The 25,914-nt window shown below is 43.7% G+C and overlaps 3 protein-coding genes across 6 annotated transcripts in view; all 3 read right to left on the bottom strand.

Moving 5' to 3' along the window:
- Window positions 1-599: 599 nt before the first annotated feature.
- Window positions 600-18,400, bottom strand: chd8 (chromodomain helicase DNA binding protein 8). 2 transcript variants are annotated; one of them, XM_013912699.1, is made up of 39 exons: window positions 18,273-18,400; window positions 16,131-17,242; window positions 15,688-16,014; window positions 14,202-14,315; window positions 13,560-14,062; window positions 13,342-13,453; window positions 12,669-12,872; window positions 12,482-12,550; window positions 12,334-12,389; window positions 12,081-12,198; window positions 11,898-11,981; window positions 11,640-11,777; window positions 10,866-10,987; window positions 10,496-10,739; window positions 10,223-10,399; window positions 9,818-9,961; window positions 9,607-9,705; window positions 9,296-9,455; window positions 8,784-8,994; window positions 8,442-8,637; window positions 8,112-8,282; window positions 7,694-7,984; window positions 7,307-7,527; window positions 7,003-7,205; window positions 5,616-5,772; window positions 5,444-5,533; window positions 5,255-5,358; window positions 5,020-5,143; window positions 4,728-4,803; window positions 4,363-4,631; window positions 3,893-4,122; window positions 3,092-3,772; window positions 2,900-3,003; window positions 2,596-2,817; window positions 2,332-2,427; window positions 2,119-2,232; window positions 1,911-2,012; window positions 1,711-1,815; window positions 600-1,089 (listed from the first exon to the last, which is right to left on the bottom strand). In XM_013912699.1, exons 2-39 carry the CDS (start codon window positions 17,139-17,141, stop codon window positions 712-714), a joined length of 7,827 nt encoding a protein of 2,608 aa, XP_013768153.1. In that variant the 5' UTR covers window positions 17,142-17,242; window positions 18,273-18,400; the 3' UTR covers window positions 600-711. The 2 variants fall into 2 exon arrangements, with proteins under 2 accessions (XP_013768153.1, XP_005740263.1); XM_005740206.2 differs by having other exon boundaries at window positions 12,669-12,875.
- A 1,641-nt stretch (window positions 18,401-20,041) lies between these two features.
- Window positions 20,042-22,842, bottom strand: cbln12 (cerebellin 12). 2 transcript variants are annotated; one of them, XM_005740208.1, is made up of 4 exons: window positions 22,619-22,842; window positions 21,324-21,984; window positions 20,828-20,947; window positions 20,042-20,747 (listed from the first exon to the last, which is right to left on the bottom strand). In XM_005740208.1, exons 2-4 carry the CDS (start codon window positions 21,603-21,605, stop codon window positions 20,550-20,552), a joined length of 600 nt encoding a protein of 199 aa, XP_005740265.1. In that variant the 5' UTR covers window positions 21,606-21,984; window positions 22,619-22,842; the 3' UTR covers window positions 20,042-20,549. The 2 variants fall into 2 exon arrangements, with proteins under 2 accessions (XP_005740265.1, XP_013768151.1); XM_013912697.1 differs by lacking the exon at window positions 22,619-22,842 and having other exon boundaries at window positions 21,324-22,558.
- A 604-nt stretch (window positions 22,843-23,446) lies between these two features.
- Window positions 23,447-25,914, bottom strand: part of trim110 (tripartite motif containing 110) — a 5,660-nt gene continuing 3,192 nt past the window's right edge. For both annotated transcript variants that reach the window (XM_005740209.1, XM_005740210.1), the window contains exons 7-8: window positions 24,646-24,917; window positions 23,447-24,041 (exon numbers count right to left, since the gene is read on the bottom strand). In XM_005740209.1, coding sequence (XP_005740266.1) covers window positions 23,772-24,041; window positions 24,646-24,917 — 542 coding nt within the window. In that variant the 3' untranslated portion in view covers window positions 23,447-23,771. The remainder of the gene's footprint in view (window positions 24,042-24,645; window positions 24,918-25,914) is intronic.

The raw sequence follows: 25,914 nt of genomic DNA on the forward strand, positions 1-25,914 counted from the left end.
TTGCACCATAGTACACAATTGACCAGCTCTACATTGTACAATACACCCATCCTCCTATTACGTTTCAGTAACTAATAACGCCACTTTCCCCTCTCCCTCCCTCCCTCTCTACCCCTAACCCTCCCATAGAGTGAAAACACTAACAGTACATCCATAAACTGGATCCCCTTTAAAGTTCACAGACTCGTCTGGACAGAACGAGACCCAGGGGAGATTGTGGGATCTGGCTCTGCTCAGTACACGTCCAGTTTCATGTAGCGCTAGAGGACCAGCTTTGAGGTTCTTAGATAAGAAAAGTGTATCTGTACAGCAGGGGTCCCCTTTTGGTCACGGCTGGGAATGTGATGGGAATTCGTCGGTTTTAGAAGGAAGTAGAGGACAAGGACCAGTTGACAGGTAAGAAAGCTCAGCTTTTTGCCGTTTTATCAGAGGTTAGAGAGGAAGATTGAGGAGAATAAGGACCGGACACGATTGTGGGGGGGAAAAAAAAAAACCAAATAAACAAAAAATAAATTGAAGGGTGCAAATCTGCTCCTCACATGGAAAAAAAAAATCCTATGTAGAACAAATGAAAAGATGTAGCAACAAATAAACCCCAAAACAAATTCATCCATAATTTGATACATAATGATAAAAATAAATGATTAGGAATAACATGATTTGTTTTGGAAAAGGGGACTAAGTCAGATGTGTTTGGAGAGGAGGGTTCAGTCAATCCTCTGAGCTTGATGAGGAGTCAGAGTCTTTCTGTGCTATGATAACATCGTCCAATAGCGCTTCCTGATCCGAGCTGTCATAGTCCCCCTGTGAAAGGCTGTCTCCTCCTTCCATTTTAACATCAAAGTCTGGACTGGTGAGGAAGTGATGAGAGGACTCCAGGTCCTCCTCGTCCATCATGTAGGCTCCATCTGACACCAGAGTCTCCTCTTCAACTCCGTCCAGGTTGGGGTCTTCGGGGGTAGGCTCTGGAGTGTGGTGATGGTGGTGGTGGTGGTGGTGATGGTGGTGATGATGACGGCGACGGCTTTTCTTCGGGATCTCAGAGTGCTCCGTTAGCAGTCGGTGGAACAGGGTCTCCGGCAGAAAGCCCTGTGAGAAAAAGCAAAGAATCAATATTATCTGAATTAATATGAATAATTCACCGAGTCGGCACAAAAATCAGAGTGAAAAATTATCTGATTCATTGAAATTTATCATACAACTGTTGTGAGAGGCAATTTACTGCCATCTGGGTCATCATCTGACGCCGTCATTTGTGCTTAATTATAGCATCAAGATCATTTTAAGCACAGCACCGCTGCATGTCCACAGCTGCGAGTGTGGTGCAAAAGCTTTGGCTTTGTCCTGAAGGTGGTCAGCAAAATCAAATGTGCATGCTTTAGCCTTAGACTGCTTTATTTCCGACAAGCTGTGCCTGTGATGCTAGTAGACGACTCGCACTCTCTGGTTTGCTCATTTGCAGTGCTCTTCATAGGTTACATTTGTTATTACTCTAACAAAATGACTGAATTCATCTTCATAAATTGGCACAATGAGCACAGAGCTTTCCACCTCCATTGGTGCCTCTTTGCAATTGCAGCGTCACAATTGCGCCCTACTTTGTTATGAATAATTAATAATGACGTCGACCCAATGAAGTATTAGAATTATCAATAAAGATGTAATCTAATCACAAGAGTCATGTAAAATTATAGCATCTTTAATACATACAGAATTCCGAACAGTTTCGGACCACTCCGGTGCTACAGCGTTGTCGGGATTCTCCTCCAGATATTCTCTCAGTTCTTGCAACATTGGACAGAAAGCAGCTCCAACCTACAGAGAAACATTTGCATGCTTGTTAGCGAGGGGCATCATAAAGCCTAAACGTAAACATCACCAGTCTACGCTTGTGTGCAACTGCGCCCCACCTTCTTCCCTGTCCTCATGTTGATGAGTTTGACCTTCTCATTGCCTGTGATGGCTTTATCTGCCCTCCTCCTTCTCTTCCTCTTGCTCCGGTTCACAAGAAGCTGAAGAAACAAGATATGATGAAACATAGTCCCGTACCCGTGTCGCCACAAACTGTCACCAGGGTTTGTTTATGAACCAGGACATGAATAAGAGTCATGAATTTACCTCCAGCATGTCTCCCTCCACTTCATAATCTGGGTTTTCCTTCAGCCACGTGGGCGGGTCCCTGCGACGAGGCATCCGCTCCAACGGATCGTGGAGTCCATCCATGTCAGAAAACTAAAAAGAAAGGAAGAGATATGATGATAAGATTATGAAGTGATATCAAACACTGCTTGGGTTCTGTTGCAGAGGAACATGTAAACCTGACTCTTGTACCTCTTGGTCCTTGCGCTTCTTCCGGCCACTGGCTTCTCCTCCTGACCCATTGGGCATCAAGGCCTGCTTGGAGAATGTGAGCTTCAGGCCCTCCTCCTGGCAGAGTGAGAGGTGGTGGTTTGTATTTTTAACCACAGACTACACATCACAGTCAACAATATTTTAGCAACTTGCATTAACAGTCAACAGACTGCTTCAGGTAAGCTGAACAGAATTTGCCGGTGTATCCCTACAACAATTCTAATGTCTCAACCTTATTCTCACCTTGAGGAGTTTTACAGTAAATTCGCCATCTTCTCCATCTGCCCCTGGGACGGCAGGCATGATGGGGGGTTTACGCATCACCCGTGTGTAAGCCATCTCATCTCCCACCAGCTCCGAGTTCGGGTTGAGCTGAGCTTCAGACACGTAACGCCGGCCCGAGGGCCACTGACCGGTCAGCACGAGGGTGCACAAACTGTCCAGGCGGTTGATCAACACACGGTCCTGAAACAAAAATAATCCCATGAGTGAGTCTTTTACCGTGACAAAACCCCACACATGTATGGATTAAGCGGGCATAAATTACCTTGGGCCAGTCAACCCTGAGGGGATCAGGAGGAGGAATGCCATCCTGAGACGTAGTCATGGAGAGTAAACTATTATCTTCATCCACATCGCACACCTTCATTCCTGTATAGATTGAAAAGAGTAACTTAGCACACAGGTCATTTCCATCTCCCGCCCCACTCAGCATTTTTTCTTTTAACTACCAGCTCACCTCCTTCTACCTCTGCCTCACTCTCTCCACTATCATCGCTGCTACTCGATCGATCTGAGGACGACGAGCCCGAATCAGAGTCTGAATCCGAGTCAGACGCTCCCTCCCCCTTCCTTCCCCCTTCCGTTTTCTCTCCCCGCACCTTGCTCCTCTTGAAGCTCCAGCCCTGACCTCGCATTTTGCCGTCATGGTGACTCAAGGGCGTACTCTGCAATCCAGCGGCGATTTCACCTGCAAGCAACCCAATATTCTCATCGGTTCCCTCCTCTTTCACCCCAAGCATGTGCTCCTCAGTCTTGGGCTGGCTGAGTGTCATGATGGGTGGTGCCTGGGGTAGTGGAGGTGGAGGAGGAGGGGGAGGTGGAGGAGGTGGGGCCTGCTGGTTCTGGATGAACTCATCACGGGCCTGGCTGAAAGTGAACTGTGGGTCTGCGAAGATGGAGAGCTCAGTGCGGCTGACGCCGTGCAGTGATGCGCCCAGCATTAGCTGGCGATCGTGCTCTGGAATATTCCACCAAGCAGGGAGCTCGGAGGTGGATGGAGCCAGAGCGAGGCGTTCCTCCAGGCAGGGGTGGGGGAGGACTCGCTCACGAAGGCGTCGCAGGAGGCTGATACGGTAAAGAGTACGGGAAGCGCGTTCTTCAGTGATGGGAGCCACAGTCTGGGTAACCTCTGCTGGATCTGAATAAGGTGAGCGTGAAATATGTTAAATCATGTGGTAGATATGGTAGGACACTGACTACAACATACAGGGAGGGGGAAAAAAGAGAAGAAGCCAAGCATCAATCAATTAGTAATTACCTTCACGGCCTGGACGCAGGTGGCACACCCTCCGGCACATGGCGACAAAGGAACGGAAGTATCGACTGAGGCTCTCATCGGTTTTTTTATCTAGACGGGCAAAAGTACGGAAACGGGTCCAGTCAAATTCTGGCTCTCCTCCTTCAGGAAGACCGGGCTCCTTTTTGATCTTCTCCACACCGAAAGTTGACACCACGCGGTAGAAATCACATTCTTCCCTACGTGTCCACCTGGAAGAAACAGAAGAGAAAGGGGTCAGAATGAGGACGGTATTTTGTAAAACTGATTCTGAACTAAAATGGAAAATACTTAAATCTCTTTACGTGTTTATAATGTGACATGGTAACTCAGCATTTCACCTGTAAAAGGTAATATTTCCAAAATCTTAAGCAAGATTTACAAAATAGTGATTTGGTGGGATTAAAGCTTTTACTACTGTGTGTTGAGACAGTGATATAGCAGCAGTATACCTTTGCTGTCGCTCCTGCCGTGCAATCTCCTTCAGCTTGCTGGCCTGTTCGCACCGCCTGCGCCTGCGGTCACCCTTCGCTTCGGCTTCAATCTTCAGCTGCTCTTGTCTGTAGCTGCGCTGGTAAGCTGTGATCAACCGCCGCAGCCGTGCTGTGAGCGATGAGCTTGAGGGCCATTCGCAGACACCGCTATGGCTAGCTGAATTTTCTATGATCACTGGTGGAGGTGCCTTATCTTCCACAGAAATCTCCTCGTCCACATTCATGGACTGGAGGACAAAATAAAAATTTGTTAGTGCTATCATCCAAATCTATGACATTAGAACAGTGCTGCCACATCCAAATGTGATGGGTCTGATATGTACCTCCTCAAAAAGATCTTTGGTGTGTCTTGATGCAGGCTTAAATTCTGGGTCTTCTGAGTACTTATCGTAGTCACCCCTGCATTTAAAAAAAAAAAAAAAAAAAAGATAAAAGGAAGAAAAAGTAAACAATGCAATTATGCAGTAATCTAATTTAACTTAAACACAGACATTTGAAACTTTCAAAACTGACAGAAATGTGAAACTGTAAAAGCTCACAGTTAATTTGAAAATCTGCTACAAATCTATAAGCAAATAACTTCTAAAATCGGCCCAGTTTGCCAACGACACTCACTCGTCTCCCAGTTCAGCATCACCAGTGTGCTGCTCGGCATCAATGGCCTTGTCGTCAGGCCGGCCGACTCTCTCCAGGAAGCAGAGGCAAGGATCAGCGCGCATGGTGGTGTACATCTCATAACCTAAGAGCAGGGAAAAGTCGAGGCTGTTAAACGCTAAATCTTTGACCACCAACACAGAGCAAGAACTGAGCCTGTCTTTAAACCACAATAAGATCCTCACACTGAACCCACCATGCTTGAATACACCAGCCAGCAGTGAGCGGTCTGCGTCAGAGTCCCACCATCCTGCGGGCACCTCTTGCTGCTCCATCTCAGGCATCCAGATATCAACATCCCTGTGAAGAAAAAGAAAACAATGTATGATATATGGCCAGGACTGGCTGCTCTTTGTGTGCGCACTTGTCTATATATATTAGATACCTGATATCAGCTCCTTTCAGGACAGAATCAGAATGTTCACCAATAACTTCCTGTTTCAGGTAGTATAGCATACGCACCCTCAGCAACACCCTGACATGGGAGAATAGAGGTTTATATCCATGGTGAATAATCTATACAAATATACATACACACAGCTGACTGGTTCACTAACTTGTTGCACTGATGCTTGAGGTGCTTGCGGTAGCTGTCGTCAAGCAGCAGGGTATCAGGGTTGTACTTGCGGATCCACTCCACCTTCTGAACATCAAATGTACTCTGGGCTTTTACCCTCTTGCCCTTTCTGCCTCTTGGGACAGGAATAGAAAGGCCTAGACACACAAAAAAAAGAATAAATACTGCTATTCAGCTTTCACACAGATTAACAGATTTGCTCTTTAACAAGCTAGGAACCACAGTTAGGTCCATAAATATTTTATACAGAGAACTTTGTTCTAAATTTGGTTCTGTTCATTACAACAATGATGAAACGACTCAGACTCAGGTGAAGTGCATCTGAGTTGTAGTTTAGCTTTAATTCAGTGAACAAAAAGATTGCATAAAAATGTGAGGAGCTAAAGCATTTTTTAAACAACACAATCCCTTCATTTCAGTAAAAAGTAATGGGCAAATTAAATAATTGGAAATAAAATGTTGATTTCTAATAATTGGTTGAAACGCTTTGTTGGCAATGACAGCCTGAAGTCTTGAACTCATGGACATGACCAGATGCTGGTTTCCTCTTTTTTAATACTCCACCAGGCCTTTACTGAAGCAGCTTTCAGTTGCTGTTTGTTTGCTTTCTGTCTCAAGTTTAGTCTTCAGCAAGTGAAATGCATGTTCAATTGGGTTGAGGCCAGGTGAGTGACTTGTACATGCGAGAATATTCCACTTCTTTGCTTAAATAAACTCCTGGGTTACTTTGGCTGTATGTTTTGGGTAATTGCCCACTTATATTATAAAGTACCACACAATTAATTTGATAGCATTTAGCTGGATTTGAGCAGACAGTAAGTCTTTGAACACCTCAGAATTCATTCGGCTACACCAGCGCCTTCTTTCTCTCTCAGGATGTACTAAACTGTAGAATCTTCCATTTGTAATATTGTATCAACGTCTCTGATGGGTTTTTTTTTCCCCAGCAGCTTTAGGATAGTTCATTTCTCCTGCACGGAGAGCTTCTTTGACTTCATGTTGTCTGTTCACAGCAAAATCTTCCAAATGCAAGCGCCACGCCTCAAATCAACTCCAGGCCTTTTATTGATAATGATTTAATGAAGGAGTTGCCCAAACCTGCTCATGAAACAGTCTTTGAGTCAATTGTCCAATGACTTTTTGTCCCTTTAAAAAGAGGGCACATGTTAAGGAGCTAAACTCCTAAACCCTTGTGGATATCCTCAAATGAAAGTTGAGTCTACACATTATGTCTATTATATACTATAACTGGAATATGTTTCAATAAATGGGTAAAAAACAAAAACAAAACCTGTGTCAGTGGTCAAATATATATATGCACCTAACTGTATGAGGGATAAATGGGAATGCTAAGTGCAGCTCCATACCCGAGTGGTTGAGTAGCGTTTGTGGTTCACGCCCATTCTCTGGCGGCGTGATGAGCTCCCAGATAAAACTCTTGATGTTCTCGTCTCCACGATAGTGAAGCAGACAGAAGACCAGAATAACGCGACAGATCGTCTCCACATCACGCTCGCTCAGACGCCGCTTACACCTGGCATGGGATAAGATGTCCCTCCAGCGACCCCAACTAAAAAAGACGAACACAGGTAAAAGAGTGAAAATAAAGGACAAAACCCAATTAAAAAGAAAAAATATATATAATAAATACAGGAAATGCACTCTTCGCACCCATAGACGAGAAGGTGTTTCTCCACCCGGAAACAGTCAGTGCGGCCGTAACCACCTCCGCTGTGGCGGTCAGACCGCCGAGAAGCACGCGAGTGTCTGGAATTGGACGGTGGGTACTCTTCATCACTGTCTAGATCGGACAGGTCTCCACCTTCACCTCGTAGACTGGAGAACTGACGGGTCTGCTTACGAACTCTTGGAGTGTCGATCACAAGAGTGTTCTGTGAAGAGAAACACGTTATATTAAGATGAACACAATAAACAACTCAAACTTGGTGTATGAGAGGATAGGTGCTTTTAAATAAATCGAATACAAGTTGACACCATTTAGCTCTACAATTCTCATATGAATTTCTTTACCAAAAAAATAAAACAGCATAGCTTTACCTTCCTATTGATTGTGTCCATGTCTATGTCTGCTTTCTTGGCCCACTTCTGCCAGAACTCAGGGTCATCGAGGGCGATGTCAGTACGGTTCTCAGAGGCCACAAAGCTGGCTTTGGAGAAAGTGGAACCTTTTCCCTCGCTCTCAATGGTAATGGTAGTGGCTCTTCGCTGAAGGATCTGGTCAATATCTTCCTCACAGAACCGACTACCCTCGTCGTTCTCATCCATGATGGCAGCATAAGCCCCCTTCCTAAGCAGATCTTCTATCTCCTTCTTGGAGAACTGCTGGATCTGTCGAAAGGCATCGAATTTACAAATTACCCAGACTGGATTTCAAAAGGCTAGTTTTGAAACAAACAAAAATATACTACAACTGATCAATAATGTGGCACGGCAGTCTGAGTCTGACTTTTCTTACCCCATTGACGTTGCTGTCTTTGTTGCCACTCATGCTTTGCAGGACTGCACGGTCTAGACCTAGCTTCAGACTTGCTTTATCAAGCATCTCCCGCTCATAGGAATTTCTAGTGATGAGTCGGTAGACCTTGACAGCCTTTGACTGGCCAATACGATGACATCGGGCTTGGGCCTAAAATAGCCATTTAAAAAACAAATTTAAAAAACAAAACAAACAAAGGGTCAAGAGAGCAGAACTTGCACAAAATGAGGAGAAAGTACAAAGTTTGAACCAAATATTTTAAGATTGTTTGATCTTTTGGTTATATTCATGCCACTTTATGTCTTGTACCTGCAGGTCATTTTGAGGGTTCCAGTCAGAGTCAAATATAACACAAGTGTCAGCAGCAGTTAGGTTAATACCCAGGCCACCAGCACGGGTACACAGCAGGAAGACAAAGCGGTCTGAGTCAGGTTTGCTGAAACGATCGATGGCAGCCTGTCGCAAGTTCCCACGCACTCTACCATCAATTCGCTCATAAAGGTATCTGTAAAAGCAAGTTACATTAACCTACCACACAGCATTCTGCAAGCACTAACAAATATTTCAAAAAGATTTTTAATGATCGCTGACTTAGCATGCATTTGACATTTATTTATCATTTTAGAAAAACTGTAACTGCGGTCATCATACCTCTTGTTGATGAGGTAGTCCTCCAGAATGTCTAAGCAGCGCACCATCTGGGAGAAGATGAGCACTTTGTGGCCACCAGCCTTGAGGCGAGGCAGCAGCTTGTCCAGTAGCACCAGCTTTCCAGCCGACCGAATCAGAGCCTGCAAATGGAAGTCAGGGGCCAGGGGGTCATACACCTGCCGCAACTCCGCTACGATCTTCTCCTCCGCACCTGAACATAACAACGAGAACATATTGGTTTTAAATAAATATGATACCTGCTGGCAAAACCTGCAGTGCTGCCGCTGTATTTTAGAAACATCACATGTTAATAACATCTGCCAAATATCGAATGATTATATGAACTACATGGCACAGTTTAGGTCTGTGAGCCTGAGTGTACCAAAGGTACAAAGAGCTAAAAAAGAAGTTCGACCTAATGTTGTTTATCAATGCCAGAGGATGAACTCTGATAAACAAGCTGTCTCCACTAGAGGGGAAAAAAAAAAAACTCGTTAAGAGTCATGTAATACCATTGATGAGGTAGGGGTGGTTGCAGCACTTGCGGAGCTCCATCATAGTGTTGAGCAGGTTGGGGACATTGCTGTTACTGCTTGCTCCTAAACTGAGGAAACTGAAGTTTCTCTCCAGAATGGCCCGGTAGTACTTCTTCTGGATATCTGTCAGCTCAACCTGAGAGGAAACAATTGCACGTTATGTTTTTTCTCCCTTTAAGCTCACCAGTGATGTTATGGCAATCGTCAATTGAGATCCTTGGTTTTTTTTTTCTTCTTTTTTTTGGTGAAAAGAAAAGGTCTCGCATTAAGATTTTATTCCATCTAACCTCAATGATGGTCTCCTGTTTGGGTGCCAAGTTCTTCTCTACATCCTCCTTGAGCCTTCGAAGCATCATGGGTTTCAAGATTGCTTGTAGCTTCTGAACCTAAAGGACCAAAACAAATAATCAGCTCAATAGCGGAGCCGATGCGTATATGTAACGACGACAAACAGAATAAGGTTATCGATGCTAACGCCAATATTTAGGCATGTCGCACCTGTTCCTCTGTTTTCAAGTCTCCAAAGTCTCTGAGAAATTCAGTTTCAGAGGGGAACTGGGCAGGCTCCAGGAAATGAAGCAGACTAAAGAGCTCCTCCACAGTGTTCTGGAGGGGAGTGCCAGTCAACAACACTTTGTGTTCCTGAAAGAACCACAAGACACAAATTGTGAGATGGAAGAAAAAAAGAAGGGCGAGTGTAAAACCGTGCGGTGATAAATCAGGGACGATGCAGAAGGAACAAGATCCCAAAAAAACGGATTAGCTGAAGTCTGAAAGTTTTTTAAAACCATTTGGGGTGCACTTCTGTGTAAATGAAAACAATTTTAATTCAATTAAAACTGTGCTGGACACCATTATGTCAGTATTCCTGTTATTCAGCAACATTAGCTGTGGTCCACTCACCAGGTCCAGCATCTTTAAGCTATCCAAAAGCTTGCAATTACGATTTTTGAGACGGTGAGCCTCGTCAATGATGACGCAACGCCAGGCGATCTCCCTCAACTCGGGGCAGTCAGATAGCACCATCTCAAAGGTTGTGATGAGAGCATCGAACTTGTACGCACCCGGGATTAAATGCTCCTGCACACAAAATCATGATTTTCATTATACATGTTATGAACACATTACAAAAAACACACAAAACAAATCGCTGGCGATCATAACCAATAACTTTACCTTCTCATCTTTGCAGTACATCTCATACTGCTGTATCATCTGTCGGCTGGCCAGGCTGCCGTGATAGACGATGGCATTCATGTTGGTCCACGTAGAGAACTCCCGCTCCCAGTTGGTGATGGTGGAGAGGGGAGCAATGACCAGAAAGGGGCCCTGGACACCAGCAGCATAAACCTCAGATAGGAGTGCAATAGACTGGATGGTCTTCCCCAGACCCATCTCATCTGCCAGGATACAGTTCTGCCTAAAATAAAGAAACATCATTTGAGTGCAAAATGCGGTGGTATGTTCACACTGTCTGAAACTAGTTTAAAGGTTAAAATATGTTTCTGACCATGGTGTTAAGCAAAAGAGTGTGTGGGATAAATACCTGTTGTACCAGTTAAAGAGCAGCCAGTTGACTCCTTCCAGCTGGTACTCTCTGAGTATGTTACCATTCTTGTATTCTCTGGTCTCCTCCAACTTTTTCCAAGAACTGGCAGGAGGCCGTGCCTAAATAGAAGAGAAAAAATAGATGAAAAACTCACAAGAAACATCGTTGTTCCCTTACGTAAGTTCTCATTTTTTCCATTAAGCCAAGTTTTGAAGGAAGGAGACAAAAGTAAAAAAAAAAGAAAGAAAGAAAGAAAGAAAGAAAGAAACTCAAAGAAGCATTTCTGCATCTTGATGCAGAGCAGATTAGTCCTGTTGGAACAACTGGGGATTTTCTAAAGTTTGGTTCACAGTGAATGGTAACCTGCACTGAACATGTTTGATTTGTGCACTGGGGGTTGTGTCAGTTTGTTTCTGTTACACACAAAGTGTCTCTCTAAACTGTTTACGTTAAACATTTAACAGAGAAACACAGGGACAAACTTAAAGTTACAGCTTCCTCCCACCATTGTTTAATTTAACTGTAGTTTGGGATTCTAAAACACGGATGCTGGATACACATCTTCATCCAAGCCAGCGTCTTCACAATCACGTGCTCTTCCAAATTTACAGTCACCAATAGTATTTCTGGACTTATGGCCGGACAATTTCACATCAGTGGCTTTGGTCATCACTGTAATGTTGTGTTGAAAAGAATACAGGGTTGTACTATCAGACGTCACAACATAAATACACACAGACACATTACTATATCTTTTACATGACTGCTCACCGCTCTCTTAAGGCGAGGTTGTCTGTTTTGGATCTTGCTGAATTCTTCAACCTTGCCTTCGTCCACATCCTCCTTCAGCTCCCAAGTAGCATCTTCATATGGCAGAGAGCACCACTTCACCAAGTAGTAGATAACAGGCTGACAGGACGAGAGAGAATGGGAATTAACACAAGCAATTTGCAATTTTGCAAAGGGAGGTCAAAAGAACCATGTCCAAAATTAGGCCACATAGCCAAAGGTTAATGCCTCATCTCTCACCTCGCCGTTGTCCTTGTCCACACTGTGGGACACATCCAGGATCCTGTCCACCTCCACGTAGTCTGGATTAAAAGGCTCCTCGTCCTAAAGAAAACAATAGCATTAGCCACAGACAGCATAACTGAGTGCATCTAACTGAGATACACCCAAACTGACAGGTTTCAGCGTGTGCTTCCCGCTCACCTCCTGGAACAAGTGCCTCATCTGAGCTTGCTTGGTCTTGAACCTCTTAATCTTTTGGTGGATCCTCTTGTCTTTCTCCAGCTGCTCCAAAGTGGCCCACTCGCAGTGCAAGTATGAACTGAAAACAAGAGTGTGCAGTTGTACTCATTTTTACTCACTCACCCATCCCCTCAAACAATAAACAAACAAACAAACAAACAAAAAAGTGACATGTGCCAGAGTCAAAGATGCTCAGAGAGACACTGCAACTTACTAGTTTTTGTATTTCACAAAGAATTCTTCTATATTTGTATACTGGCCTGGAAACACCTTAAAAACAAAAGAGCAAATTTGAAGCCATTACGCCCGCAACAACTTAAACTATATTAAGTAATTTAGTGATTAAAATTACGTGAACGTACTTCCTTCTTGGTTAATCTCAAGGAGAGAATTTTGTCTACAATGGCAGCATCTTCTTCACTTGGGTTTTCCTGTAAAATAAACACGTGTCAAAAACTCACACTACAAACATCACAAATAGCCACACATAAATGTGAATAAAAACAAACATCGTGACAATAAGAAGAAATGATATTGTTCCACACTCACCACAAAGAACTGCATACTGGGCAATCCATCACCATCCAGCTCCACTTCCTGTTTGAGCTGCACTGGTGCCCCACTGCTGATGGAAGCCACAGCTGCCGCGGTTGTAGTAACATCCACGTCTTCCTGCTCGTCCTCATCATCCGTTATCTTGATATCTAGATCCTCAGTGTACTTCTTTCTCTTCACCACACGATTGGAGCGTCTCTTCTGAGGAGAGAGGGGCGCAATTTAAACGTGTGTATTCTGTGCAGCAGGAGCTGAGTGTTATTAGACAGTTTTTATTTAGAATTCATTATATTTCTGTGGTATCTTGACTTATATGCCCCCTTTTTCCAAATCGGTTCATAACTGGGACGTCCCAGCACATAACTGGATGTGTGTCAACCACCTGAGACAGGAAGGGAGGCTACTCATCTGCAACTACCAGGTGGTTTTATTAGGACAAGTCTTTACTGTGGAAGTACTCCACATACTCTTAATCTTCTGTTTATTTTATGTCGCAATTATTATCACAAAGACATCAAATCAGGGCAATGTACTGTCAACAACTGTTACCAACAAACAGTACGATTATGAAGTGTTCACAGTGGGGCAAAAAAAGAAAAGAAAGGATGGCTCAACACTATTTGTTGCGTCTACTTGTATGATTTTATGAGCGTGCATGTGCTTGTACCGTAATCATGTCATCCTCCAGCGCAGCAGGTGACGCAGGACTCAACTCCCCGTCAGAGTGGTCTGAGGACGCGTTTCTCTTTCTTTTCTTTGCTCCAACTAGAGTGATAGTACTGTAGGATGGAGGAGGGGGGGTTAAATATGGTTTTCTTCAAAGCTGCATTTCTAAATGTACAGAAATAAGCTGTGCATTTAAATGAGACATCTTCATTTGCTTACTTCGCCTTAGCTTTGCTTTTGCTCTTGTTCGCAGCACTGGGTATTACTGTGCCTCCTGCCACTATAGTTGTTCCTCCTGGTGCCTTGACTTTTCCCTTTTTGTCAGGCCCTCCTGCGGTTTTGGGTGCCGTTCCTCCAGATACAGGGCTTTTCTTCTTACTTCCTCCACCGCTGGTTTTCTTCTTAGCACTAGACACCACCGTCACGGTACCCCCCATTTCTGGGGAAGACTGCGTAGCTGGAAGCTCATCCTGGTTAAGGACTCTGGGTAGGTTTTTCTCACCACGAGCTTTGGCCCGAGCTATAGCCTCAGCCACTATACGGTTAGCTTTCTCTTGCTTGCAGAGAATCTCCACTCGCCGCACAGAGGCAGGCTCTCCGGGCGCCTTGGTAATGCGGATGGCCTGGGATGGAGTGGTAGTTGTAGAAGACGGCCCTGCTGCTGAAGTGTTGATGACCTTCACAACAGAGACGGTGCCGCCAGCCGACGAGGCTGCGCTTGTCTGAGTTAAAGAGGAGGTTAAAAATACATAACATTTTTACAAAATTACAATACATTCTTCCCTGTAATTTCTCTCAGTTCACATTAAAAGCCCCACTCTAATGTAGAGAATAAATAAAATCTGCAGATTAGAGGTCTACCTGTGGCTGCAGAAGCATTTTGAGTGGTACTGCCACTCGCTGCCCTCCTTGGCCTTGGGATATTTGCAACACCTGAGGGCTGCCGGTATTCCCAGCTCCTGAAACCAGCTGGTACTGCACACATGAAAGAGACACATCAAGTTACAGATTGATCAGATTGATTTAAAAAAAAAAAAAAAGTATTAGTTTAAAAAACAAAAAAAAACCATAACAAGCCTTGTCTGAGGGACTTCCTAAAAATTAACAAGAATTTTATTTTTTATTTTTTTAAATGCAAGTTTCCGAGAATAAGTTGTATTAACAAGTTTTTAAGACTGGATGGCATACGACTTGTAAAAGCAACCTCTAGCACATGGATGAGACTTCCTTCTGACTCCAAAATTTGCTTTAAACTAGGTGGTGTTCCCACCCATACAGACTTTGAGTGGGCTACATAATAAATACACGCACACACACCTGAAAAATAAAAATGAATAAACAATGTCTTTATGTTATCAGTTTACTAGTAGACAGTTTGCACTGTCTTATTGTGAAAGTTCAAATGCTTGAAATAAACTAGCATGAGTCCTTCCAGTTTCATGGTTTGCCTGTTGGGTTGCTACTGTAGTTATCGTTCACACTGCGCGCCCCCCCCCCACACACACACAGCAAAGGTATTTCAAAATTTTGTTGTCATGTTGCTTTAAACTGGTTTTAAAAAAACCAAACATAAAACCCCACAATGACCATGTAAAATTGTTATTAACTTGACAGAAAGACGAACACATTGATTAGACACAGATTAGACACACATGTGTCTAATCTGATTATTTGGAGTAATAATAAACTTAACATTCCTATTAAAAGACTTAAATTTACTGGTTTTTCAACCTGAAGCCATTAAATATCACGTAACAAAGACACGGAGAGAATGTCAATATATTTAAAATGCACCGTCCTTTATCTCCAAGCTTGCCAGTCCCTCCACATCACATACCACAAAGTGCGTTTCAAAACAATCAATGCTCTTCAGCTGATCAGAGAAACTACCGCTGAATACTAACTGATACCGGTCAGTGGAGCCAAGATGGTGATTAAGCTGGTCTGATCTGTCCTGGCTAAAAGACGTTGTCAAAGCCAAGGTGTTTTGCCATGTCACCTCATATTACATTTGTACATCTGAAGCACTGTGTACTCTGGTACACATGTTGAACTAAAATATTAGTTACACAGTGACACCTTTGAGGAGGAGCAAACTTTCACAGATTTCAGAACTATAGTACTTGCGAATGGTGGAAATTAAAAGCAGACCGGTATTCAAGATGATTGACAAGGGAACAACAACAACAACAACAACAAGACTTTCAAGGCCCCACTTACTTGAAACAACAGAAATTAAGAGCAATTTGAATGATTTTGACAAAAACATGCCATCAAAACTCAACGTAACTTATTAACACTGTTAAACAAGCCGAGACCTCCAACTCCTACAGCACTCGTTTCTCACCTTTACACCACCTTGCTGATTGGGCTGTTGTTGCACCTGTAGCTGAATTGTGAGAACTTTGGGCTGCCCTCCAGCCTGGCCTGCTGCTCGTGCCTGGGTCAGGGCTGCTAGCTGGCTCCCCTGGAGCACCAGTTTCCCCCCGGGGAGCTGCCCCAGAACCAGTTTAGTTGGGGCCTGGGTCTGCTGAGGTTGGCCTCCTTGTGCCGTCTGAACCTGCTGGACTTGGGTGACCTGCTGTTGGGCTGCAAGAGCTTGACCTGCTTGAGTTGCAGAGCCAGCCTGGGATGGCTGCTGAAGAACCAAGGTGATGCGTTTTGCTTCTCCACCCTAGAATGAGAAATGCAGAAGGACATTTATAACTGAACTAATTAAAAAACATGAAATCAGCAGTTATCCTGATGGTATAACAAATGTCACCTGCTGACACTTTGTGGTCTGCTTACCTGCGTCTGGGCCTGCATAGCTGGCTGGAGCTGCACTTGGCCCTGTGCCTGGACCTGGATCTGAGCTGCCTGGGGTTGAACTTGGATCTGAGCAGCTTGGTTTTGGAGCTGCACTTGGCCCTGTGCCTGAACCTGGATCTGGGCAGCCTGGGTTTGAGTTATCTGTGCTGTTGCTGGAATCTGCAATTGAACTGACTGGCCTTGTGTCTGCTGCACCTGCTGGGGCATGGACGTGAGCAACACCTGTTTCACTGGTCCATTAGGAGACTGCAGCAGCCTCTGCACTCCTGCACCACCCACTTTCACTTGTGTTTGTCCTGGGCCTGCCTGATTCAATACTGTTCCGCCCTGCAGGATGGACATGCCAGGTTTGAGTGGTGTGCCAGACACTACACGGATGACCTTTCCACCAGTCTGACCCGTGGCTCCTGATACAGTCTGTAGCACCTGTGCTTGACCCTGGGGACCTTTGAGAATGACGATTTTGCCACCAGCCTGTTGTGTAATGGCAGCTAACTGCTGGGGAGTAAGCTGGTGGGTTATCTGTGTGAGCTGCTGGGTGGTGGCGGTGGTTGTAGCTGGAGAGCTAGAAACAGTCAGAGGCGAGCTCAACAGGACAGTGCTACTGGTGGCCCCACTGGCATTGCTGGCAATTGGTATGGTGGTCTGGGCCTGTATCTGATTCACAGTATCAGTAGGAGTAGGGGTCACATGAGGCGCTACAGCTATGGAAATGGTCTGAGGAGTTGCCACTTGCACTGGCTGCTGTGTGGGGACTTGAACAGGGGCTGGATCCGGAACGGCTGGAGCTTCTACAGGAATACCGAGGCTCGTGTTAGACGCGAGCTCAGGAGCAGGCTCAGACTCTGGTGTTGGATCCACCTGGCCCAGAGCGAGCTTGAACGCTTCCTCAACCGGGTCCGAGGAACCCTGAGAAAAGGAGTCGTCCGGTAGGGCATCCAAGTTAAACAGGGGTGTGTCCTCAAAGAGGTCCATAATGGGATCTGCCATCTTGCCCACTCCACACAGGGAGATGGGCACAATGTTAAAAAGACTCCGAGATGGAAGCTAAATAGTTGTTGTCCAGTTCTTCTCAATTTTTAGATAATCAGCTGTGAAGGGAAAGGAAACAACAGTTAGACACAATTTTCTTACTGACTTTGTTCAAAGAAATGCTGCACTATCACAGCATAACGTCGCTCAGACCTGTACATCAAACTGTGACGTGACAGCTCTAATGGTTAGTACAAGAGTGCTTAAGTTAAGGAAGGGAGAAGCAGAGAAAGGTAATCATTGTAGTTTTGATTATGGCTTTCTGGTGGCTATGAAGATCATAATCAGTGGAAATGTCTTAAGGGTTAAAGGGACATGAAGTTTACTAAAACAAGGATCACTTTATGTAAACACGCTTTTATTTATCTTAGTGGCTGTGGTGCAAATTATCCGGTTAATACAGTTAATGGGCCGCATAAAAAATAAAATAATGCTAGAAGGATGTAGCAGCTTGTAAACTAGAGACGAAACATTAAAAGTATAGTTTTTGAATTCATCCTCCAACTCGTGGCCACACCGTCCAGAAACGCTTTCAAAGTGAAATTAAAAGCTTTGAAAACACACAAAAACAGTGCTCGTCGACTTAAGTGTTAACATATAAAGAGAAAGTACGCGGATAACATTTAGTGAATGAGAATAACGAGCAGTGAAGTCATACGATTAGGTGAGTGATGCTGGAGAGACGGGATGCTTTCCTCTCAGGTCGTATTGCAGTCTTTCTCCCAAAACCGTCGGCTAGCATTAGCTTCTACCGCTACAAAAATGTGCCTGTTACAAAGGCGTGTGTGGCACCGTAAACACATTTAGACTCAAAAACACGATGAACTGTGTCCTCTTCGCCGTCAGTTCGCTTTCCAGTCATTTACTATCAACCATTCAGTCCACCGGACTCCTTCAATATCGTCAACAAACCGGACCAAACCAAAGCAACGTGCCACAATAACCATTGCCCGTCAACGTTCAGACACAGGTTAGGCCGCATTGCTGTTTCGGCTGGCCTGCGTCTATTTTCGGCAAAAATACGTGAAAATAACCATCATATCTACTGCCCCAACTCTCACAGTAATAATTTCAGGGTGCTAAATTTACCTTTGCGTCGACACACATGGCTTTCTGAGTCTCACAACACTGTACGATTACAGGAAACGGCCAGGAGAGAGCAGGAACTAACATTCTTGCCAGAGAAAGCTCAGAAAGCTTGCCCCTCTGGTGCCGTGAAACGATCATTGGTTAGCCTCCTCCCAAGCCGGCAGCATACGGCAATTTCATTGGCTCGACTAGCTGTCCATCAGACGTACTGCCGCTACCGGGCGGGATGAGAGTCATAGTTTGGTTGAAGTAACACTAAATGCGGCCTAGTTGGGATCGTTTGGCTCGGTGATCTTCAACATTGCTGTCTCGCTGTTGTAGATGCTCGAAATAGGAAGCGCAGCAGTTTTAGAGCTGGCTGGAAAAAAATAGATATTGTTTTAATAAACTGAAGTGTTCATGGACTGCACGGCCAAAAGACCTGTTTCTGAATGGCACACCATCAATTTTTTCAGCGGTTTATTACACTGGCCATAGCCCAGAAATCAGCCTACATCATTAAATGAATGAAGACCTGTTGTCATATCGGTCTATTAGTTTCTAGATGTATATAACCAGACGACGAGGGCGTATTATATATTTCCCAAGGTTACTGGTACACCTGGAACATTAATATTAGCTTCCTCTGGGTATTAATGTAATGGTCTGGCGCTTTCATATGCGATTCAGTTTTTTAATTAGGCTTTGGTGCCCTCTAGTGGCCTAATATTAAAATATAATTACTAGCTTTCAGTCTGTTATGTATGCAGTTTTCAGGGCACTGGGACAGAAAAGGGCTCTTATTGCCCCAGATTCATTTTTTCTTTTTCTTTTTCCTTTTGTTCAGTTTCCTTAATCACAAATTAATTAGACCATATAAGTGTAAACTAATCTTAAATAATCTCATACTTAGATTTCTACATAGGGCCCTCTGAGGTCAGATCACAGGAATGCCACACCCTGTCAGATACAATTGTATTTGAGTGGAGCAAATCTTGAAGTAAATAAACTGCCAATGGCTTTGAAGTTTGTTGTATTTGCAGGTCCTTGTGGGGCTCGGGGCAAAACGGAGGTTACTCACTCTACGTGGCTGAAGAGTGAACCAATCAGTACAGTGGCACTTAGGTGTAAAGTATAAAAAAGAAAAACATTTTAACATTTGTGCGAACACTGCAAGATTTCATTGTGTTTTCTGAGATTTATTTAGAAAGGCCATCATTTCCTGCCTAGGACTTGAGGTTAATTTAATAAGATATTCTTCTTTGGGAGCATTAATATGACAGCGTGAATTCATATCTAGGCTTTTTCCATTTTTATGAATTTTTTACTCATCATCCTAATTTCATAAATGTATAATTCTGGTAACAGAAGGATGAAAATGACAAAGGAAGTCAGAGAGAGAGAGAGAAAGAGAGGAAGATGGTGGGCATGAACCACAGAAGCGTAAGTGACTACATGTGACAGCACACCACACTTTATCCACGGCAGCCCTGCAGAGATGAACCTGCCTGTTCGACAGAGCCTCCATCTGTCTGCGGCCCTGTAAGGAGCATCCACCGTACACCACACTTCATACCGGGTCCCACGCTGGTCCCTTCGGTCCATGCCAATGCCAGCTCTGCTGGTGGGATCTATATTTACAAACAGCTGCCATGGCACTAGGTAGGGTACAATGGAAGGGATGAGAAATACTGCCTTGTATAAGCAGATTAAACAGTCGCGGTCTTGGTGATTCATCAGATATTGTCTGAAATCAATCTCGCTCGCATACTCAAAGTGAAATACTGAGCCAGATTTAGACTATTTTATTTGGTCTTTGATAGAAATTTCTTTGTAAATAAACATTTGTTATATTATACTAACAGGCATATAGAGGAACAGCAGTCATACAGCACACTAGAATAAAGAGATTTTTTAAACATAGACAGGATGGCATGTGGAGCACAGCAGTGTTGAAACACTTAAGAACAGAAGCTTTTAGGTACTCTAGCACAGAAGCCCATGTTTTAAATGGCTACTTTAGAATTTTGCCACAAAGTATCTCCTATAACAAGCATTTAGACATTAAAAAAAACCCAAACAAAACAGAGCAAATGAATTCCTCAGAGAAATTATGTTTGCCATCTACTCTCATTTTCTTTTTGGTCCATTTGAACAATCATCTCATTTTTGCATAAAAGCCATCTTTTCATGCACTATATAAGGTTACAGATTGAAGCCTTTCTTTTCTCCCACCACCTCTTCCCCTTTTTTCTCTCAATCATTCTCACTTTGCGGCGCTTCAACCCTCTATCTTTCTCACAAGGGGAAAACCAGGAAGCCTGAGAATGTGGAGTACTTCCAGCCTCCCATCAGGTTGCCTCTCTCCAGTCTGAGGTAGGCCTTGTCGCCCTTCTCCATAATCACCAGGCCGGCATTGGTGGCGGCTTCTCTGGTCACGTCCTGGTCCCCGGCGAATGCCGAAATCATTGGCCAGCCGTTCACCATCAGGCTAACCTAAGAGATGGGAACCAGCGAGATTAAGAGAGTGATCCACTGGAACCACAGCTATGAGTCTCAGAGTTGAGTGGGCGTACCTGAATAGTTTGTCTATTGTAGGCCTTCACCACATGGAAGTTGAAGCTGTACACCCCCCTCCTTGGTGCCAGGAACACACTACTTTCTTGGTCAAAATGAGTGCCCACGTTAACCAAAATCTGAACAGACAGCAGGAAAAAGACGGGGGATGATAAAGTCACGACATGGGTCATTCTTTTCGTCTGTTCAGATTGCTTACTTCCAAACTACTGAGACCTATTTTCATACATCCCTCCCTCCCTCTAAAATGTCCATGGACATGCAGCTTGTGCAGCATAATCCAACCATGTTTTCATTATGTGGCTTCACTACAAGTTCAAAAGTTTAGCAATCAGCTCATTATCACACCCAATGGGAGAAGACACCTGACTACAAAATGATAGCACAGAGCCTTTTGTGTGTTTGCCCATTCTGTACTGTAAAAAATAAACCTGTAACCATTTGCCACAGTATGCTACAAATGGGCATAATAAACATAGATATCTGATAACTCACATTATCAAAGTAGATGATCATGGTGCGGTTGCTCATGTCTGTCGGCTCGTGGTTGGTCTGGCGGCTGGCAGAGAAGGCCACCCGACCCGAGCCGGAGCGCACCGACATGCCCAGGGCGTTTCCGGCGGGCTCGGACGAAGGCGTGGAGTCACACACTACCAAACATTTCCCCTCAAGGATGATGGGCTCTGTGTCATTCTGGCCCCTGGATCCCAAAGGTCCCCACAACAGGAGCATGCCCAGGAGGAGCAGGATGTCAGGGTGGACTGACCCGAGGTGCATGACTGAACCTGAGATTTTATTTTTTTTTAAGTCAAATATCTCTAATTTCTAAGGACAATAGTCACTCTGGGCAATCTGCAAAATAAATAAACATGCTACGGCTAAAGAAACACTCTATATCAGAACAGAAAGAGAAAGAAAACCTGTTTGTTTTTTTAATTTAGTCTATGTTTTCCAGGCAGTTTTGACTCAGATTGGTTTGCTGGTCATATCTGTCAGTCTTTTCTGTCGAGTTTCCCCCTTTTTGACCCCCAGACAAATCCCCAAATCTCTTCAGTGTCCTTTGTGCTGTGTCAACAGGGTCCAGAATGACACTCAGAAAAAAATCTCTTGATATTTTCAAGTTGATGTCGTCAGCAAAAAATAAGCAGAGATGTAGCTGAGGAGGGGAAGAGAGGGAGAGACAGAGAAAAGATAAGGGGCGGCACGGTGAGTGAAGATCCAAGTCCGGGCTTAACGGATGAAGACGAGGACGGAAAAGGTGTGGAAGAGAGGGAAAAAAAAGATGAGGTAAGACTTTGGAGAGGTGACAAGGGGGAGGATGTAGGACCCAGAAGGGAATCAGAGAGAGAGAGATGGGGAACAACTCCACTGAGTGACCATCTGTCCGCCACACACGCTCGCTGTTTCTCCCACTTGTGCCTCTTGTTGCGCACACTCACACACGCTGCAGCCGCACGTACACACATTCATCTTCTCTGCAGGTTCGAAAGACTTTCTGTTGGTTCAGCTCACTGAAATGAGTAAAATGCAAAGCCCCCCCCCACGCCTCCAATGCCATTTCAAAGTGTAGCATTTTTGAAATAACATCCATTTATCTGTGCAAAATCAGCAACAGGGTGAAAACATTTCCTTCTAAGCTTCAACAAAGTTATTCAGAGACAAATGCATCATGCTTCCTCATTCAAGGAATTACACAATTCATTGTGTTATTCATCAACAGTGACTAAACATGATCTGACTACAAAATTATGAGATTATGAGAATAATAAAAGTAATAAACAGAGGATCACCTGTTCCCATGCAAAGGATCGTGTATTCCATATCTGAAGGACTGAAATATCCTTGTTGTTCCGCTCCTCTGTCACATTAATTCACAGCATGGCTGATCACAACCAAGATAGAGACTGCTCTGATCTCTCTGTCTATCTCCCTGTTCTTTCCCTTCTCTCTCTCTCTCTCCCTCCTTTCCATCTGCTTCGTTCTCACCCTTTATGCTGCATCCGCCCACTCACGTTTACAGTAATATAAAAGATAAATAAGTGTGAGCAGCTTCAAAGAGCAAAGTTAGCAAGTGAGTGGCAGTTTTCTCCCCTTCCCCCCCCCCTGTAATTCCCAAACAAAACATTGATCTCCTCACAAGAATCAAAAGATCCTTCGCCATCTTCAAGACAGCGAGATTTATTTCCAGGTCTTTATGCATGTGGTAAATAGAGCTGGATTCCTCGATCCGCAGCACCGTTTGATCCATAAACATGCTGCTTTTGTGCTTTTCTTTGATCATGCACTTAATGTCTAGACACTCCTAGATACAGACAGGAAATCCCAAAACAGAGGTAGAGCTTCAGAGATGTTTAAGAAAGGCTGGAGTGAGAAAAAAGTTCAAGTTTATCTTATTAATATCAGCCAAACAAATTTCCAGCTTTTCTATAACTACATTACTTTATAAACAAAGGCCATCCTTATTTCTAATTGCTGTGGAATCAAGGTGCTGAACGATGTAACTAAAGTAACTAATTACTTTTAGAATATTTTAACTCAGTTACTAACTCAGTTACTTTTTTGAAGTAACTAGTAACTATAACAATTACTTTTTCAAAGTAACTTGCCCAACACTGGAAATGAACATAATTGGTCCCCTTTAAAATGAGCCTTTCCCTCTAGTGTTTAGGGAAGTATCAAATTCCCTTTGGGTGTCTTCTGGAAATGTTTTCACATGCCAGCTGATCGCAGCTTTAGAAGACACAGTTTTGTCTCTTTGGAGAGGAAGAGGTAAAGCTCTGTTTTAGAGCAGGAAGCAGAGAAACAGCAGCTCATGGCAAAGACTCCAACAGAGGTTTGCGTAAGTTACACAGATGGAAGAAAAACAACAGCACTTTATTTTGGAATAGCCAAAACAGCACAGAGTTCATCATCATCATCCTCCTAACTGTCCTTTTCATCACATCAGACATTAACAATAGTGATCCGACTGTTGAGCTCAGCTTTGTAGAGTCCAAAGCCCAGGCACACCGGCTGAGTAAAGGTGGTGGAGAAAGTGTGGAGGTGGATCAGGTTGTTAGACGGTCCCACCTCTGAGTAGGTGATGGTGCCTGAGCTGTAGTCCACGGCTACAGCAACGCGGTTCCCAGTCATTTGGTATGTGAGGCGGGTCTTCCTGCGGTTGTGCCAGGCGGCTAGCTTTTTATCGTGCTGCTGTGTCAAGCTCCATGAAACCTACAAGGGGTTTAATCAAGGAAGATGTTTTCATTTCAGCTGAAACGTTACTATCAAACTGATGTGGAGGAAATTGATCTGGCGATAATTTTAGTAACTGATTTATATTTTAAGTTGAGCAAAAATCACTGCAGCGTTCCAAGGAAGTATTGGCTATATCTTAAATTGCATGTGGTTGACAAGGAAGGTATCACTGTAAATGTTCTCATCCTTCTGCAAAATGTGCTTCGATCATTGACGGTTAAATCAGGGCAGTGATATTAGTAAAAAACCTAAACATAAAATTAAATGTACACAAAAGAATAGACTAGGAAAGAATAGAACTGGAATACAATTGTTGAACTGCTTTAGTGCACCAGAGGAAAATAGAAAGAAGGTTCACTTTTTTTCAAGGCCAAATTTACTGTTTCACTCTGACTGAATGAATGATGAGATGTTCGAAGGAAAAAATCATCTTTTTCACTGATGCCAAACAGACTGAGAGATGTCAGGGACAGGCATCAAACAGAGGCTCCGGCTCATTCTATTAGTTAGCAAAGAAAACACAAAATCTAACACTGGAACGAGTGTGATTAACCACTCTGGCTCTGCGGCACACTTGTACCTTGTTGTTCCCAAATGCATTGCCTTCTTTGCCCTTCCGTCCAATACTTCGGTAGCAGATGCCCACATCCCAGAATCCCTCGGCTTCCAGCTCCCAGTAGTGAGTCCCAGAGGAGAAGGTCTGGACGGTGAGGACCTGCGGCCAGTGGTCGAAACGTTCGGGATGAGCAGCGCAAGGCAGGCGGTTTTTAACTCGTGTAACTGAGCGCAGGTCATCTGAGATGCTCAACAGAGGATGAGCTGTGTTTGTGTCCAGACTCAAGGGACTGGTTACTGCAAGGAGAGAGATAAATCTTAGTTACTTTCCTCGTAGTACTTAAACTTGTTCGCCTATTTCTATGGAGCAAAACAGAACTTTTAAAATGCAAAACAGAGATTTATAAATATATGCTTTTGAGCCACACCTACATCCTCAATTGCTGTCACCTTCATTTTGTCCCCACTGCGTTACATCTGAATAAATATATTTAAACTTAAACGTTACAAACATGTATATGCAAAATTCAGGTCATTAAACTCGTGCTTTTTAACATAAACATCATCTGCTATTTATTCAAAACATTCATAGATGGTTCATCATGGTTTTAACTCCATTGATGATGCTTTCTTTATTTAGCTCAAGGCAAACATATTTAGAGTTGAACTGACTCTGATTTGCTATTCTGGACTCAAAACTGAGTTTCTCTTCATGGGATTAGAGGTCAGCGTTAGACTCAGAGTTTGTTAAACAGATTGCTGGTGTATTCAGCTTCATGTCTCTACCTTTGTATTTGTCTGTGCTCCTCTGTTCTCCGCCTTTGTTGATCACTATGTTTGTCTTCCTGTTTTTAGTGCCAGCTTAGATTTTGTGTCCTTATTTGGGATTTTGATGTCTGCTGCTTTTGAATTTGCGTAGACTCTTGTAAGTTACCAGCAGCATCTTATTAAAGCTTTTGTTTTGTTTGCTCAAGCTGTCAGTCTCTGAGTGTCGGCAAGTGTGTCCTCCAGTGAACCATAGAAACCAACTGAGAAATATTTGCTAATGACATCTACGTGTTAATGAAAACCCACAAACACATTCTTTAGGTTTTATCAAACATGAACTCCAAACAATGTCAAGAAAAATCAGGTCGTTGACTACAGAGGTGTTACATAGTTACATACATAGAAGACTGCTTACAAAGATGCCATTGGTCCTATCTATCTATCTATCTATCTATCTATCTATCTATCTATCTATCTATCTATCTATCTATCTATCTATCTATCTATCTATCTATCTATCTATCTA

Source organism: Pundamilia nyererei, unplaced genomic scaffold (assembly GCF_000239375.1).
Source record: "Pundamilia nyererei isolate P.nyererei 1_Seehausen unplaced genomic scaffold, PunNye1.0 scaffold00098, whole genome shotgun sequence".
NCBI lineage: Eukaryota > Metazoa > Chordata > Actinopteri > Cichliformes > Cichlidae > Pundamilia > Pundamilia nyererei.